Raw genomic sequence first — 18,408 nt, forward strand, 5'->3', positions numbered from 1 at the left:
AACTTGAAATAAGAACTTAAGAACATGAGAACCTAAAACACACAATACATTCAAAATGAGAAAGGAAAATAATAGAAATTAAAAACTTACTTAATTATACAGTGCGTTTTAAATGAGAAAATAAAATAACAGTGATAAAAAACTTACTAAATTATGTGATTCAAATCTTATTTATTGCAACAACTTAAACTATTATAGCACTTTATGACCTCTCTTTTCGACTTTCACCAGAGCATATCTGTGATTGTCGACATACACCGGTGAGGGTCCGAATATACAAGAATGTAGTGAAATATTCGGTCTTTCATCGACGTATTTGGTGAATGTTGATATTCTCCGGTGAAAGTCGACATTCTCCAATTTCTGCCTTTCACGATAACATATACATATAAACGTACACAACACTCTAAGATAAAAAAAAAGATTCGTAATCCGGAAATTTTATAAAAATTTAAAAAGCCTTAGACACTAGTTGTAAAGTATGTCTTTATTATATTATATAAGGCCCTGTAGCTAGCTAAAACATCAATATGATATTTGGTTCATCAATCAGTTAATGATTAAAAAGAATGACTAATATTTGAATAATTTAATTTTATTTGAGTACTTGGATTTAATCCTAAATATTTTAGAAATATTTCCTATTAACATGATTTACATTTACTTTAGGAACTGGACCAACTTTTCGGAGATAGATATAAAGGTCAGAAAAATTATGAAGAAAACTGCAGGCGCAGAGCTCAATCAAATTTGAATAATTTATGTGAAAGAGGTTTGCTGAAAAAAATATGCGAGAAAAAAGAAACTAAATCCATCCGAATAGCAAGATATAAAATTACTGAAAGCGGTGAGTTTAAAAATTTTTTTTTTATATAATTCAAAAGCAATATACGGCATGAGAAATATTTTTTTACTGAAAATCTTTAGTATTTTTGATGAAAATCATGAGAAAAATTAAAGAATTTAAAATTAAAGAATTTAATGAGACTTTTGAAAAAAAAAAAAAAAAAAAAAAAAAAAAAACTGTTGTACCAACACATGGAATTTGGGATATATTCTGTAAAACTTTTGACCGATATTTCACGATTTGACGATTATTTTTATATTACAAGGAATTTAAGACATTTTTTCTTTGAGTCTTTATAATTGGTAGCAAGCTTATCCAGCTATCACTTGACGTATAAGGATTTTATATTAATTATCCAGTTATTGTGATTTAAACCATTCCCATAGTTTTCTTTCCGCAGTCCGCGTGAGAATGAAAATTAGTTGTTAAAGTATTTAAGTAAAGGGTTTTGAATGTTTTAGCATTAGAGCCTTCGACAGCCTAACCTAAAAATTTACGTCCTCTCGCCAGCTTTGCCCGAGAATATTCCGGCTTTAGCCACTTTGCTGGCCGATATTTTAATCGCACCGTTAAAATATTTGAGCCAGCTCAAGTAAACCCTCTGTGCAGTCTTAGACTACGTTAATTAAATTATAATTTCACTTGATAAAATGTTTATTTTAATCTTCACAAGATTTTGTCATCTCGCTTTGTCAGTCTGGTAGAGTCTGAAGAACTGATTTATGTTTCCACACAACTAGAACCCTACAAAAGTTCTTGATGTAGATATCAGGCTGGAGCACGGTTGAATTTTCGCATTTCTGGTTCCTCCGAAAAAAATGTCATATTATTTTTGTTTTAAAATTAATCTCACACTTGAAGAGTAAGAAACGTTATTCCTCCAGAAGCCAGGAGCTATTAAGATTTCAAACATTAATGAAGAACTTAGCTAGAGAACGTTTTCAGAGAAGAGAAGGAGATGGCGTTCCAGGCGTTCTTTAGTGCAGTAACCACTGGAATCAGTCAGTAGATCAAACAATGATGAATCATCTATAAAATCCCCCCTTTCTATGAAATCAAGCTGTTATCTGGATCCTGTTAAAGTAGGCCTCTGTGTGAAGATGCCAGGACAGAAACGTCTTCTTCCCAAAGGATTTGTTTCTTATACACAGCTGGGTAGTATATATGGATAAGTGTCCGCCGATAACATCGCGGCAAAAACATCGCGGACGAAAACGTCGCGGAGAAAACAACGCAAGGCGAAAACATCGTGCTACAAAACATCGTGGGAGAAACCATCGCAAAGAGAAAGCATCGCAGTCCTAAAACATCGTGGTACAAAACATCGTCGTCGAAAATAAAGCGGTTCAAAATCTTCGCAGTTTAAAAACATCGTCGTCGAAAATATCGTGGTAAAAAATAAAGTGTCTACAAATCATCGCATGACGATAACATAGCAGACATGCTTTTTCCATACATGCTTTAATAACTGTAAATGAATATTCCCATAAAGATTTGTGAGCGCAAAATGTAAAGAAGGATAATTTTTACTTTCACATTTTTTATTAACTAATAAATTTTTTCTGAAAAAGTAAGAAGGAAACTTAAGCATAGAAAATTAAATGCAACTTATAGATTATACTTTTCACGAAAAATTACCAGTAAAAACTTTATAAAAAATTATTTATTAATGGCCTTTGTTAGTTAACTATGTCGGTTTAAAATTATATTAATTGCTATAAGTTGCATTAATTTGCTATGCTTAAGTTTCCTTCTTACTTTTTCAGAAAAAATTTATTAGTTAATAAAAAAATGTGAAAGTAAAAATTATTCTTCTTTCCATTTTGCGCTCACAAATCATTATGGGAATATCCATTTACAGTTATTAACGCATGTTTGCAAAAAGCATGTATGAAAAAAGCATGTCTGCGATGTTATCGTAAAGCGATGATTTGTAGATACTTTATTTTTTACCACGATATTTTCGACGACGATGTTTTTAAATTGCGAAGTTTTTGAACCGCTTTATTTTCGATGACGATGTTTTGTACCACGATGTTTTAGAACTGCGATGTTTTCTCTTTGCGATGTTTTCTCTTTGCGATGTTTTCTCTCACGATGTTTTGTAGCACGACGTTTTCGCCTTGCGTTGTTTTCTCCGCGACGTTATCGTCCGCGATGTTTTCGGCTGTAACCTATGGATAAGGTGAAGTGTGGTGGATACCAATTATTTAACTTTAGGCAATATGGGTATTATCCATCCGGGCTCACTAATTATCCAAATAACTCTCCCGCATGGGGTCTTGCCAGCCCTTGCTGTGTTGCATAAGTCAGTGCCTCTTTTGGACAGAAACTCATTGTGTTTATCGATTTCCTTTCCGAGGTGTTTGAGATACGGCCTTTAAGACAGCTGCGAGGTCTCATGTTCAGAGACTGACCTTGGTGTTATGCTTGCAAATACAAGCAGCGGTCATTCTGGGCCTTTGGCTGCTCACTTCAGTTGGTTTGACATTGGTTTTACAAACAGGAATTATAGAACACATTAGGGCTTTGTCCTTTTTTAGGGACTGTTTGTCAACTTGCATCACTTGCTACTAATGAGACAATATCGCTTCACTCATTCTCAAAATTTCAATATTTAGGTTTCTTTCTAATTAAACAACGAAGAGAGGCATAGAATTTGCCCACATCTAGCGGTTTTTACAACTAACATAGTTTCCAGTAAAAATATTGATATGAGAAATTTTTCCTGAGGCCTAATTTTCTCTTGGATACTTTCTTACGAATGTAAATTTCACGGTTACATGCTGTTTCGTCTGCTGTCAATATGTTATTCTTCCTTTTTATTGCTTAACTATTCGACACGATTTTATATAGTTAAATGAATTTTAAGTCAGCTTCTGGATCCAATCATAACGTAGGTATCGTTTATTCAATCATAAATTAATTCATTATCATCATCCAATAATAAATTAGGTATCGTTTATTCAAGAAAATGTGTGATATTGTCTCACTGAATATATTTTATGCCGAAGACTTTGAAGAGTTATGAAATTTCGGAAAGAAATTTTGAAATCTTCACATTTTACTAATTATATGTTAATTGTTTTAAAAGAAAATTAAGGGAGAAATTAAAATGAATAAAAAAGGACTGGGTAAGAAATTACATTCAGTTAAAGCAAATGGAAGTTTTTCTCCTAATGGCGTTATTTCCATTAATTGCAGGTTGGAAGATAAAAGAATTGAATAATTCTACACCTAAGCAAAAGCATGGTCTGCAGGAAAATGAAGAGGCTATGGAAACTCAGGTAAATCATACTTTTGAAAGACTGTAGTATAGATGTTTACCGAAAACATCGCGGACGAAAATATCTTGGAGAAAACAATACAAAACGAAAATGGGATAGTATAAAGCATCATGGGAGAAAAAAAGAAAGCAAAGAAAAAGCATCGCAGTTCACATCGTTGTGCAAAATATTGTCGTCAAAATACAGTGATTCGAGAACATCGCAGTTTTAAAACATTATCGTCGAAAATATCGTAAAGGGGTAAAGTAAAGTGGCAAAAAAAAAAAAAAAAAAAAAAAAAAAAAAAAAAAAAAAAAAAAAAAAAACTGAAATGTTTCAGATTTTAAATTACATCCAAAGGGGCGTTTTTTAACATTTTGTGTGTTACCTTTCTTTATTAAATATCATGTTCCTCGCACTTAAACCATAAGATCCAGTGCAACAGCAATATCGCAAAATAGTTTTAAAACGAGCATATCTTTAGAATTTCCGATACAGGGACTCACGCGCTGGAGATAAAAATGTTTTTTTCTGCACAACGTTGCAATTGCTCGCTTTGAAATCCTTGAGTTTGTTAATCAAAAATTCGTCAAAGTTTTAAAAAATAGGAAATCGATCATAAAACAAATTTCAAATTTCAAATTTGGTCTTCCACATGCTCATATTCGTTGGAGGATTACGTTATTTAAAATTCGATGACTCTATGTACCGTTGTTTTATCACAGTACGAGAAATATACATACATTTATGCAGATTTTTCATTATTTAATTTCTTCAAATATAATGCAGGACTCTAACATTTTGTGGCAACAGTTTGAAAAGTGAACCGACATTTATGAGTCCGACGCAAAATGCCAAAACGAAACTAATAGTCCTTCGGGATTCAAATCCCTTTGGACTAAAAAAAAGAAAAAAAAAAAAAAAAAAAAATAAAACACCTACAAAAAACCATTGCATGACTGTAACATCGCAGACATGCAGTTTTTCAGGCTTTAAAAGTTGTAGTGAATGCAAGAAGAAAAGAGGAGTATTTTTACTTTTATATTTCATATTTTTGAATTAACTAATAAATTTTAGTTGAAAAAGTAAGAAAGAATCTTAGGCATTTAAAAACTGAAAATGAGTAGAAAATTAATGCAATTTATAGCACTTAATAGACTTTTAAACTTACTTAATTTAGATCATAAGGGTCATTAATAAATTAATTTTTTACAAAGTTTTACTAGTAGTTTTACATAGAAAAAATAGTTTAAACAAGATTACAAAAAGGCAGATAAGTAACTGAGGCAAATAACTGAGATAAGTAATGAGGTAAAATGCTTTCCTGCGATGTTATTGTCATGCGATGATTTGTAGGTGCTTTAATTTATGTCACGATATTTTCGATTACGATGTTTTTAAACTGCGAAGTTTTTGAACCGCTTTATATTACACTACGATATTTTGTATCTTTATGTTTTACGAACTGCAATGTTTTCTATTTACTTTCTTTTCTCCCTCGGTGTTTTATACCACGATGTTTTCGCCTTGAATTGTTTTCTTCGTGACATTTTCTTTCGCGATGTTTTCGGGTGTAACCGAAAAATTCTTTCAGTAATTTCTTTTTCTTTTCGAAAAATTCTGTAGTTTGATTTTTAGCTCATTTATTAAAGACTGTCTATGTTCGATCATACCTTTATAGCGGAAAATGGGAAATTTGATTACTAAGGATACTTGATTCCTAAATAAAGATTACACGAAAATCAGTCAGAAGAATTCTGAAATACCTTAACAAATATTTCCTTAAAAACTGACAAAACAAAATAATTACTCAATCATTTTTTTACGTGAGAAGTGATTTTTCAAAATGTGGAGTTTTAGCTTCTTTAAAAAGCCAGTATTCTGACAGAAAATTATAATTTTCTGTTATTCGCAGGTTTAAGAAATTTAACTTTTTATTATTATTTTAAGATACAGATTTATTCTATGCTAATGTAATCTCTTCAGTAAATTAATTTTGCTTAAAATTAAATGCTTAAATTAATTTTGCATTCAAAACGGATTGTTGCTTAAAACACAGATGGGGAGAAATAGGATCTTGTTGTTGTTATACGGATGATAATAGATGAAATATCACACTGACAAGTCTATGTAATAAAGGCATTATCTTTTTGGCTTTTGTCACATATCGTGTCAAATTCTGCACGAAATGAAATTGATATTGATTGAATAATAGGTATAAATATGACTGATTGATTGTTAATAGAATGCTTGACTATGAATTTACTTTTCTATTTTTGATTTCTTTGTTATCAGAAACAAAAATAAAGCGATACAAAAATGCAAAGTTATAGAGTGCGGCAGGGGAACTTTCTTATCTGAAACGCACGCCATCTAGCGACATTTATTCCGAGAAGGGTGGGGTAGCGCTCATTGAAAAGAGCGGTGTCATGCAGGTTTAGTACCGATTATGCAGTGGACGAGCGAGGAGGGCGCGTTTGCCGTGGAGTTGTACTATTCAACGTACTGCATTTTCATCCATTTAAATTGGCAATGGTGCAAAAATTTAATCCACGAGTTTTTTTTTCCACGAAAAAATGCATGCAAAGCTGTTATTGACAATATGCCTCATGATGCCCTTGTGTTCCTCAGCGATGAGGCTCATTTTTATCTTTTCGTTTGCGTGAATAAGCAAAACATGCGATACTGGAGTGGGACGGGTCCCCAAGAAATTCATGAGCAGGCCCTCCATACAGAATGTGTTACTGTTTGGTGTGCATTGCCTAGAATAGGCACCATTGGACCATGGTTTTTGAAGATCGTTTCCCTGGACGCCTTATCTCCTTACGGGGTGATCTTCAGTGGCCATCGCGTTCGCCTGATTTAGCCTCGTGTGATTTCTTTTTGTGGGGCTATCTAAAATCTCTAACGTCCAAAAACCCTGGCTCAACTGAAGAACAATATTCAAGCTGCTATCGACAACATACCCGTTGATATGCTGGTAACAGTAGAAAGAAATTTCAAAACCCGTCTATCTCAATGCATTGACCAGAATGGAGGCCACCTTAATGATATTGTGATAAGTATTCGTGCAGTATTACAATATCTCACAGAAGTTATATTTTAACTACTCAAACGTTCAAGAGAACTTAATTCAAAACAGCTAAAGAAAGCTATTCCGCGAATGCGCTACAGTCAACAAGAGCAGTTTTCTAAACAACAACAAACTAAGTAACTACAACGAACTGAGAGGTTTTCCTCCTTTTATAAGATTTTAAAATCGCGCGCGAGAATTTTCTACTACTTTCTCGAAATCAAAAAGAGATATTTATTAAATGTTACATGCACGCGCTGTTGTATTTTCAATTTTCCGGCTTAGCATTCTTTTAACATTCGTCACGCGCTGCTCTGCACGGGAAATAAAACCATTTAATTTATAATTTAACTAACATAAGCTATTTAAATACCAAATCCGTAACAATGTTATATTTAAACCATAATAAAAAAACTTTAACTCTTTCGCATCGAGAGACGACCAACTCTGTTTTCAACAAACATCGAAAACGCCCGTGTTTACGAATTTGTCTTGGAATATTTTTCCTTTCCCCCTGCCTGGTAGATCCATTGTGTGCAGTTTCACCTTAGGGCCGGATTGCACCTGCGAATGTCAATAGCTTTCCGTATTTCTCCTTTATTTGCTTCAAAAGAATGATTGACATGTCTTTTAACAATTCGCGAAACCAATGAGCTATACACTAAGTAGGTAGAAAATAAACGAGGCGTTGGGGCGGTTTGCCGCTGCCTGAATGAACGGGCGTTACGGGCGACTTCGATGCGAAAGAGTTAAGTGTCTATCTATAACTTGGAAAAAATTAAACTGATAACGCTTGTGTTAATTAGTGTTTCTGCAGAGTTGTAAAACAGAAAGGATAATTTTTATTTCTAATGAAAATATAGATGCGATACCTTTCGCAATAGATGACTGCATAAATACATTCAAGGGGGAATGTATTAAAAACTTAAATGATTGTTATACATATTTATGAGTTCTTAAATTTCATATTAAATTTTTTATGAGCACGAAGTTTCTTATTACAGTTTCTTTCATTCTGTAGCCTGAAGACACGGTCTGTACCGTAAGTCCTCCAAGGACACCCGACTTTGTTAATCTTCAAGTCGTGCCTATCAACTCCCCAGTATTAATCGTCGGGAATTCGGTAAGGACACTAACTTTATCATTTATAAATGAGTGAAATTTCAGTTCGTAAGTGGAAAATAGCATTTCATAGCTTTAGAAAACATGAATTTCTGTTCTTTAGAAATTGCCGAAGGGCTCGGGTTCGAATCCCGGATGAGGCATGGATGTTTGTAAATGTATAGTGTCCGTGCGGCGGTTTCCGCCGAAAACATTGCGGAGAAAATAACGCAAGGCGAAAATGTCGTAGTACAAATCATTGTGGGAGAAAAGAAAGCAAAGAGTTCTAAAACATCGTGGTACAAAATATCGTGGTTGAATATCGAAAATAAAGCGATTCAAAAACTTCGCGGTTTAAAAACATCGTCTTCGAACATATCGCGGTAAAAAATAAAGTACCTACAAATCATCGCATGACGATAACATCGCACGTATGCGTTTTTCAGGTTTTAAATGTTGTAAGTGCATTTTTTCGTAATGATTTGGGAGGGGGTGAAGGAAAGAGGGATAACTTTACATCCATATTTCGTATTTTTGAGTGAACTAATAAATTTTTGCTGAACATGTAAGAAGGAAAATTAAGCATTTAAAAATTGAAAATTAGCAGAGATTTAATGCAACTTGCAGCACTTAATAGAATTTTTGAATTTATAGTTAATTAACAAAGGTTATTAATAAATTATTCTTTTCTTTAATGTTTTGCTCATAGCTTTTCATGAAAAATATAGTCTAAAAATATTTAGAAAAAGGAAAACAAATAGCTGCATGAGGTTACCTATTAATTTTTTTTTCACGTTTGTTAATCCGTTACTTGTTTTAGTGAAAATTATATCTTGTTTTGTTTCCTTTTATTATTGAAGTATCGCTTGTACTTTTACCCTCTCTCCTTCTTGCGCTTCCAAATCATTATGTGACGCATATTTACGATATTATCGTCATGCGATGATTTGTAGATAATTTATTTTTTACCATGATACTTTCGACGACTATGTTTTTAAACAACGAAGTTTTTGTATTGCTTTTTTTTTTCGACTACGATATTGTGTACCACGATGTTCTAGATCTGCGATGTTTTCTCTTTGCTTTTACCCTCCCATGATGTTTTGTACCACGACGTTTTCGCCTTGCGTTGTTTTCTCCGCGACGATCTCGTCCGCGACGTTTTCGGCTGCAACCCGGGCGGCATAGTTATTACTTACGCAATAAATAGTTTGTGTGGATATTATACAACCAGAAAGCCCGGCGGTCATACGAAATGACCGCTGTTCTAGACATTATAAATTGTAATTAAAATGATTTGTGCAAAGGTGTCTGCTAATTTAAACTGAATTATCCAAGGCAGGCGGCGAGGACACCCCTTTGTTTACTGCCCCACAGGTTATCCCTCTTCTACTTGCTTAATTGCTTAAAGTAGAGTGCAATGAAGGAAACTACTGGCGGTACATTTCTTAACAGCCACCGCTAGCTCAATCAATCAAGGTGATTTAAATAATGAAATGTTAATTCACATGTCAAAGATCACTTTGTACACAACATTTCTTGTGTAGATCTTTCCATCATTTTTAAGCTCGCCTTGCAGAGGACCGTCCATTATTTTTAATTTTACGTCCGTTCTTTCGCGAACTCTTGAACAGGTAACATAAAGTTGACCGTGTCCAAATGCAGGCTCAGGTAAAAAGATGCCAACACGCTTAAGCGTTTGGCCCTGAGACTTATGGATGGTGATAGCAAAGGCAAGTTTTACAGGAAATTGTCTACGTCTCAATTGAAACGGCAACCCTGTGCCGTGGCAACTTCACCCCTTTGGCTAGTACAGTTACGCAAGCAAACCAATAAACTATCGGCGACTTAAGCCGCCTATATATATGGGAGGAGCAACATTATCTCCTCCGAAGCGGCTGGCTCCCAGGCTTAGCGAAGCACACCGTTGGATTCCGCAGGTCCGTGCCACGCCATTGTGACCATTCGCGTCTTCTTAGGACTTTAATTAGCCGAGATATTAATTAAAAACTAATTTTCCGCTACGTTTTGCCTACGTTTTCCACTTTCTTTCTTGGGTTTTCCCATTAGAGGGATTTGGCTACGTGCCAAATTCTTTTTTCTCGAATATCTACGGAACGAATATCTTTTCATCATGTATTTAAAAGACTTAACAATTTACTAGCCATTAATATGATCCATATTCTAATCTTTTCCTAATAATATTGTGAGTTTTCATTTTTCTACTCTTCAAAATAGTAAACTAAATTAATATCTGTGCGTGTATACCTAATTACAATTAGTTGCCGCATATCAATGTAGTAGACTTTTTAGCCGTATACCTAATTACAATTAGTTGCCGCATATCAATGTTTTAACTTTTTATCGTGCTTCCAAGGTGCACCGTGAGGGCGTAGGTCTACTATTGCAAGCGACTACGCACTTGTGCACCCCAAATTTCAGCTATGACAAAGTCGTCATCCTCTCGGAGTCCATGCCGGCTTTACAGGCAACTGGATCAAAGACCTGTCCTATCTCCGAGAAAATCCTTCAATGTCAAATTCGTTTGGAGAAACAGACTAGAGGGTAAAGAGGTTGTATTTGATGTCATTGTGGCCTCTATCAGGCCGACAAGCTTGCAAAAAAAGATACAGAAATTGTTCAAGAAATACCTAGTAATTGCTCTTGATATTCTACAAAATTATACATCAATAAATGTTTAAAATAAAAATGGGGATTTTAACTTAAATGGCGTGTAAGGACATTATCAAACAAATCACGAAGAACAGCTGTGGCTAGTTTCAAGCTTGATGCTAGTCACGACAGTTCGGCCAACCACCTTTATCGTGTTAGTGTTCTTACGAGTCCAAAATGTCCACTTTGCGGATTAAATGAAGAAATGGACAGGATCCACATCAGAGGGTGCCTGGGGCTGAGCGGAGTCTTCGAGATGGAGAGTTTGACTTTTTACGGTATATCTTCCCAGAGTTCTGTTCTGCTTGTATAATATTTGTCTTATTCTCTACTATTGGAAATAAAAAAAATATCTAACTGCAGTTACATTATTTAATAAATGTATTTAATGTATGCTTTACAACTTCATGTTTATGTAATTCTATTTTTGATTTTTCCATAGTGTTTCCTGGTTACTTCTGTAAATGGAGGTACAAGCAACAAGGAGAAAAGGAACGATTTTTCTGCTAATAGTGGCAGTACTAGTCACGGAAATGGCTCGAAAGCAAACGATACTTACGACAATAAAATTATAAAAAATACTATGTATGGAAATGGATTTTCTGATGCAAGGATATACTCAAACAAATTGCCAAACAATCGTATGGACGCAAATGGTTCCAGCAGCGTTGTTAATGCGAACGGCGATATGAGATACGAAACAAAATTGCCCAGAAGTGTGGCTCACTTAGAAGAATCATTAAATAGTGATCCACTTTACTGTCAAGAGGACCGGGAAGTTCAAACGAAGCCAGAAGGAATACAGAATAACGTAAGATACATTTTATAACTAAAAGTCTTTTACTTTATTTACTTTGCAAATCGTACGAATTGTTGTCTTTATTTGCAGAAATGTTTTGTCCCAATATATGATAGGTGCAATATCAGTATTGCATACGGAACTTTAATTGCATTATAAATTTAGTTTTTCGCATCTCCGTTATAGTAAATTTGCTTTTTAAGTTCATTTATCCATCTTCAAAAAATCTCTATTTGTAAATGGAAATTTGGTATGTGCCGTTTAATGTGATCATATTTGTCCACGGCTATTTTAATAACCCTAACCGAATGATAACATTATACAATGAGAAAAAATAGCCCTCAAATCAGCAATGGAATGTAACTAATTGAATATAAATATACCTAGAAACATATACATAAACACTTTCACAACATTTTAATAAGGAATTAAAGAAGTTTATTTATGAAGTGTTCAAAACGTTTTTGGAACTTATTTGACCGATTCTATACCACTAATCTCCGGAGGAGAGGTTTAAGAGCTGCAAGAGACCTTATTGGAAGAGAGCTTGCCAAAACAAAATTAAAAATTAGGAAAAAAAAACCTTAGTTTTATTTTGCCTTTAATGAAAAGAATTCTGCCGACTTTTTTGTTCCTGAGAAAGAGGGACCTGTGCGTGATGCCCTCAAAACGGAATTGTATATTATAGAGTTATTGAAAATCTACGTCAAACTAAAACTAGAGAATTGCCTAATTTTAAACGATTGAGTAGAATTGAAAAAGATGCTTGGCCACTTTATTTCGGAGCATTTCTGTGTAACTTAGCAATTTTTTTAATACGAGGGCATTTCAAAAAGTGTAATACAATGGCTCGCATTCCTTAAAAATATTTATTTAGAAAACGTCAGTTACATCTTATTAACTAGATTATTTATTATTTTTCGACATAATCACCTCCGTTATCCAAACATTTGTCAAGTCGGTGGACAAGTTTTTGTGTCCCACAGTCATAGAAGGTTGCAGCCTGTTGGAACCCAGCGCGCACACAATTTCCTGTACCCTAACTTGACAGTCACAACTTCATAAAGAGTTGTCATTGATACTTCCGGTATGATCTGATGCAATTATTTCTATTTGAGACGTCTATTCGCACGAATTGCTTCCTCTGTTCTCTGAAGAAGGGCATCAGAGATCACAGATAGCCGACCTGTTCTTTGTTCATCATGAACATCGGTTCTACCGTTAGAGAAATGACGACACCATTTCGTTACACTTTGTCGATTCTTTATGTTCCCATACACAGAAACAATTTCTTTGTGAATATCCGCTGGTCGTTGACCTTTTGCATGAAGAAAACGTATGATGGAGCGCACTTCGCAGTTGGCGGGATTCTGAATCGGCGCAGCCATTTTAAACACGACCTACTCCAACCAGAATCAACGTTGAAATGTCGAACGACCGCGAGGAGAAAACTAACGGTTCAAGGTTAACACCTGTGTTGCCAACTTGCTCACCAAAACTTTTATTTTCCTCTGGCGTACGGTGTATCTTTACTTTTCGAGATGCCCTAGTACATTTTAAACTTACTTACTTACTTAATTTTACTTGGGTTTAAAAAATTATTCTGTAATATTTTGATCCTATTAACCGAACTTTTTATCACAATAAGCCATGTTTTCGCATAGAAAAGTGTGCCACTTGGACAACAACTCAGAAAGTATCGGGAAGATAACATTAACCTCGAGTACAATCAAACGGTGTCTACTGTCTGAGCTTTAGAGAAAACAGAGTGCACGTGAAAGGAATTTTTTCGTATTTAGTCACTTATACGCTTTTAGAGTGAACAGCTCTAAGAAGAGCTGCGCTCTTTTTTTGCGAAGTAGGCGTTTGCTCGCTTAGCAATGTGAATCAGTTAGTGAACTAAAAGCAGATCTTTATTCCTGGTACTCTTCCAAAGAGTATTCTCCATGAACTGTAAAAGAGCTACAACAGTTAGTGAACTAAAAGCAGATCTTTATTCCTGGTACTCTTCCAAAGAGTATTGTCCATGAACTGTAAAAGAGCTAAAACTGTTAGTGAACTAAAAGCAGATCTTTATTCCTGGCACTCTTCCAAAGAGTATTGTCCATGAACTGTAAAAGAGCTACAACTGTTAGTGAACTAAAAGCAGATCTTTATTCCTGGAACTCTTCCAAAGAGTATTGTCCATGAACTGTAAAAGAGCTACAACTGTTAGTGAACTAAAAGCAGATCTTTATTCCTGGCACTCTTCCAAAGAGTATTGTCCATGAACTGTAAAAGAGCTACAACTGTTAGTGAACTAAAAGCAGATCTTTATTCCTGGCACTCTTCCAAAGAGAATTTGTCCATGAACTGTAAAGACCTACAACTCCATATAAACAAAATTAGAAGAAACTACAACATCATATAAACAAGGATAGGAAAAACGTTTTTAAATTCTTTCCTTTATGTATTTAAAACACTGAATAAATTAGTAGCTGTTAGTAAACTTCGTACTCTTATCATTTGCGAATAACATTCTGAGTTTTCATTATACTGCTCTTCAAAATATTAAATTAAATTAACATCTCTGTGTGTATATCTAATTACATTTTTTAACGGCCATACCATGCTGGAAATACCGGTTCCCGTTCGATCTAATTACAATTAGTTGCCGCATGCCAATGTAATAGACCTTTTATCTGTTTTAAGAAACGTTTCCGAGGTGTTTCGTGAGCAGCTAGGCCTACTATTGCAACCGACTACGAATTGGTGCAACCCTAAGACCGATTAATACCCCAAATTTCAGCTATGAAAACGTGATATCCACTCGGACTCCAGGCTATTGGATTAGAGACCTACTCTATCTCCGAGAAACTTCTTGAATGCCAAATTCGTTTATAGAAACTGTGACTAAAACCTGTGGTAAAGAGGTTGTATTGCGATGGATCATCGGTTATTGTAGCGTTTATCGGGCCTAGTAACTTATAAAAAAGGTACATAAATTGTTAAATATCTACAAATTGCTCTTACTATTCTTCAAAATAAAACAGCTGTAAATGTTTGAAAAAGAATGGAGAGTTCAATTTAAGTCGTATGTAAGGATATCTTGGGAAGGAAATAACCAACCAAATCACTGAGAATGGCTATGTCTAGTTTCAGGTTCGATGCTAGTCACGAATGTTTAGCGAACCATCTCTATCGTGCTGGTGTTCTTACCAGCCCAAACTACCCACTTTACGGCTTAGATGAAGAAATGGACGGGACCCACATCAGAGGGTGCCCGGGGTTGAGCGGAGCCTCCGAGATGGAAAGCTTCACTTTTTACGTTACATCTTCATAGAATTCTGTTCTGTTTGTATAATATTTGTCTTATTCTCTACCATTGGAAATAAAAAAAATATCTAAATGCAATTACTTTATTTGATAAGTGTGTTTAATATATGTTTTACAATTTCAATTTTATGTTAATTCTACTTTTAATTTTTCCATAGTGTCTCTTGGATGCATCCATAAATGGAGTTACAAGCTACAATGGGAAAAGGAACGAATTTTACACTAATAGTAGATGTACTAGTCACACAAACGGCACCAAAACCAACGATAGCTACGACAATAAATTAAGAAAAAATATTATGTATGGAAATGGATTAATTGATGCAAGTATATACTCAAACAAATTGCCAAGCAATCGTCTGAACGCAAATGGTTCCGACAGCGTTGTGTATGCGATAGGCAATATGAGAAACGAAACACAATTGCCCAGCGGTATGGTACACTTAGAAAGACCATTAAGTAGTTCTACAGTTTGCTCTGAAGCGGACCGGGAAGTTCAAACGCAGCCGGAAGAAATACCTAATAACGTAAGATATATTTTAACTAAACATAACTAAAAGGCTTTCATTTTATTTACTTTGCGAAATCGTACCAGCTGTTGTCTTTATTTGTAAAAATGTTTTGGGCTAATATATGATAGGTAACATTTCAAAGTAACAGCAGTATTACACACGAAACTTTAATTTCATTATAAATTTAGTTTTTTTTTGCATCTCTTTAATAGTAAATTTGTTTTTTAAATTTATTTAATCATTTAATTGTAAATGGAAATTTAGTATGCGCCGCTTAATGTGATCATGTTCGTCCACGGCTATTTTGATAATCTTTACCGAGCGATAACATTAAAAGCTGAGAAAAAATATCGCTGAAATCAGCAATGGAATATAACTAATGTAATGTAAATATAACTAGAAACATATACATAAGCATTTTCACAGCATGTTAGTAGGGAAATGCAAAAATTTGCTTATGAACTATTAACAAAGTTTCTGGAAATTATATGACCGATGCTATACCACTATAATCGGAGGGCATACTTAGTTGGAAGAGAATTTGCCGATGCAAAATAAAAAATTAGGCCAAAAAACAAACAAACAAACAATAACTTTGGTATTACTTTGGCTTTGATAGCTTCAGGGAAAAAGAATTCTACCGACGTTTCCCCCCTTGAAAAAGAGGGACCTCAAAAGTGTGTGATACCCTCAAAAGGGATAGACTTATTGAAAATCTACGTAAAACAAAGATTAGAGTATCGCCTAATTTTAAACTTTTGAATGGAATCGGAACCAAGATGATTGGCCACTTTATTTGGGAACATTTCTCTGTAATTTGAGAATTTTATAATGCATTTTAAACTTTACTAATGACTTTTCTTTGGTTTAAAAAATTCTTCTGCAATAATTTGGATCCTATTAACCGAACTGTTGATCACAATAAGCCGTGTTTCCGCATTGAAAAGTGCGACACTTGGACAAGTGTTCGGAAAACAATATTCAAATTAATTGCCTAATTGTATCAGAAACTGCATGTATTTGAAGAATTAGAAATACTATTGATGTAACAAACATTGCTTTGATCTATCAACACATTACAAAGCCATATGGATTAATAATAGGTGCACTAGGTAGTTAAGAAAATTTAAACTAGAGGTGGACAAAATCCTCTTCTCAGAACAGTTCGCTCACTGAAATGAATGGGTTTCTTTTTATGACACACCGCTTACTAATAATAACCTAATGAATAATTCCGGAACTAGGGGTGAATAATGAGCGATTAGAAAAAATGAGACAATAGCAAAAAAATCGAGCCAATAGTGGAATCAGAAGAATGAACTCATACGAAGGGTAATTCCCTGAACTAGTTTCTTTCAATTATAGTTTTGAGGTTCCCTAAAATTTTCCTTCTACACAGAACTAATAATAAAAAAATTTCACCAATTTTTGGAAATGATAAAATTTGGACTCATATTTGACATGGGCGAATAAACATCCTTTTCTCCCTCAAAATAAGAATATAACTTTACTGACCCGCTTCCAACAACAGCTTCCGTTTTTTCTCGCAAAGCAGGCGTTTGTTAGCTCAAAGTGAGTAAGTTCATGAGCGAATAGCAAATCGTTATTCTTAGCACGCTTCCAACATCACTAGCCCGTAAACTGTAAAGGAGCTATAACTCCATTTTATGGAATCAGAGTAAATTCGGTTTTTGAATAAGTCTTTCTGAGAATCATCCAAATCTAGTAGAAACGTGCAATACGATGGAGAGTTTAATCATGCAAAAAAATTATCCGAAAAAGGATCCTCGTTTACTATAACTCATTCCATGCAATTATTTGTTCTAAGGCTATTTGAACTTCAAGTAAACGTTTATCGTAGCAAATTCTTAAAATGGCCGTTTAAAGAGCAATCCTAATTTAGTGTAAGAGAAATATTCCTGAAAAATACTCTATTCTGCAGCTGAACATTCTGGAATCGAAAGAAAATTTTCATTCCCCAAAATCATGTCATATGGTATAATACCCGATGCATCAACAGACAACCAGTTTGGTTTTACGGTTGCGTAATAATTCTTCGTATGCAATTAATTAACATTTTCTGCTGTCTGTGGTTGGGCAAAAAATTAAATTTGCCTTTGCTTTCAGAGTTATTTTCATGATGAATGAGAATCTCAGTCCTTTTCTTTATCTCGCAATGCATTCCTCCAATGCTGAGTTTTGGAATTATTTATATTTTCGTAAAGAATTTCCAAATGCATTATTTATTAAACCGGTCTGGTGTAGTTCTGGCTTATACACTGGTTATCATAAATTAAGGAAAAATCACAAAAATCACGATTACTGAAAAAGTTACATGTAGAATTTTATGAAACTTACCCACAATATACAACACATAGAAAGGTATCAAATAACATAAAAAGAAATTACCAGACAATTATGGTAGTATAGAAATTAGCCCATGTATAAAATGAACAAATCGAAGATGTCATTTTGCTATAGTAAAAGTACCTAAAATATGGAATATAATCACCTCTACAGCACATTCAGCGATGAAGCAATACAGCACATTCAGCGATGTGTGATGCTTTCAATTATACGGTCTATCAATTCCATAGGAAGCGAGAGCCATTGCTCTTGCAAAGCAGTTGCAAGCGCGGCAAGGGTCTAAAGGGGCGGATTGAGAGCAGCTAGACGTCTCCCTAAAGCATCCGAAACGTGCTCGATAGGATTGGTCTGGCCACTCCATGCGCATAATTGTTTCCTGTTGAAGATAACCATATACGACGTGTGGTTCCTGTGTGGTCTTGCATTGTCGTCCTGTAACAGGAAAGCATCACCTA

General features: G+C 34.5%; 1 protein-coding gene across 3 annotated transcripts in view; it reads left to right on the forward strand.

Moving 5' to 3' along the window:
* Nucleotides 1–18,408, forward strand: part of LOC118196525 (uncharacterized) — a 61,697-nt gene that overhangs the window by 14,037 nt on the left and 29,252 nt on the right. For all 3 annotated transcript variants that reach the window (XM_035367988.2, XM_035367989.2, XM_035367987.2), the window contains exons 4-8: nt 670–847; nt 4,052–4,134; nt 8,208–8,309; nt 11,403–11,771; nt 15,233–15,601. In XM_035367988.2, coding sequence (XP_035223879.2) covers nt 670–847; nt 4,052–4,134; nt 8,208–8,309; nt 11,403–11,771; nt 15,233–15,601 — 1,101 coding nt within the window. The remainder of the gene's footprint in view (nt 1–669; nt 848–4,051; nt 4,135–8,207; nt 8,310–11,402; nt 11,772–15,232; nt 15,602–18,408) is intronic.

Source organism: Stegodyphus dumicola, chromosome 2 (genome assembly GCF_044657685.1).
Source record: "Stegodyphus dumicola isolate Sdum_Otavi_A_Nest chromosome 2, ASM4465768v1".
Lineage (NCBI taxonomy): Eukaryota > Metazoa > Arthropoda > Arachnida > Araneae > Eresidae > Stegodyphus > Stegodyphus dumicola.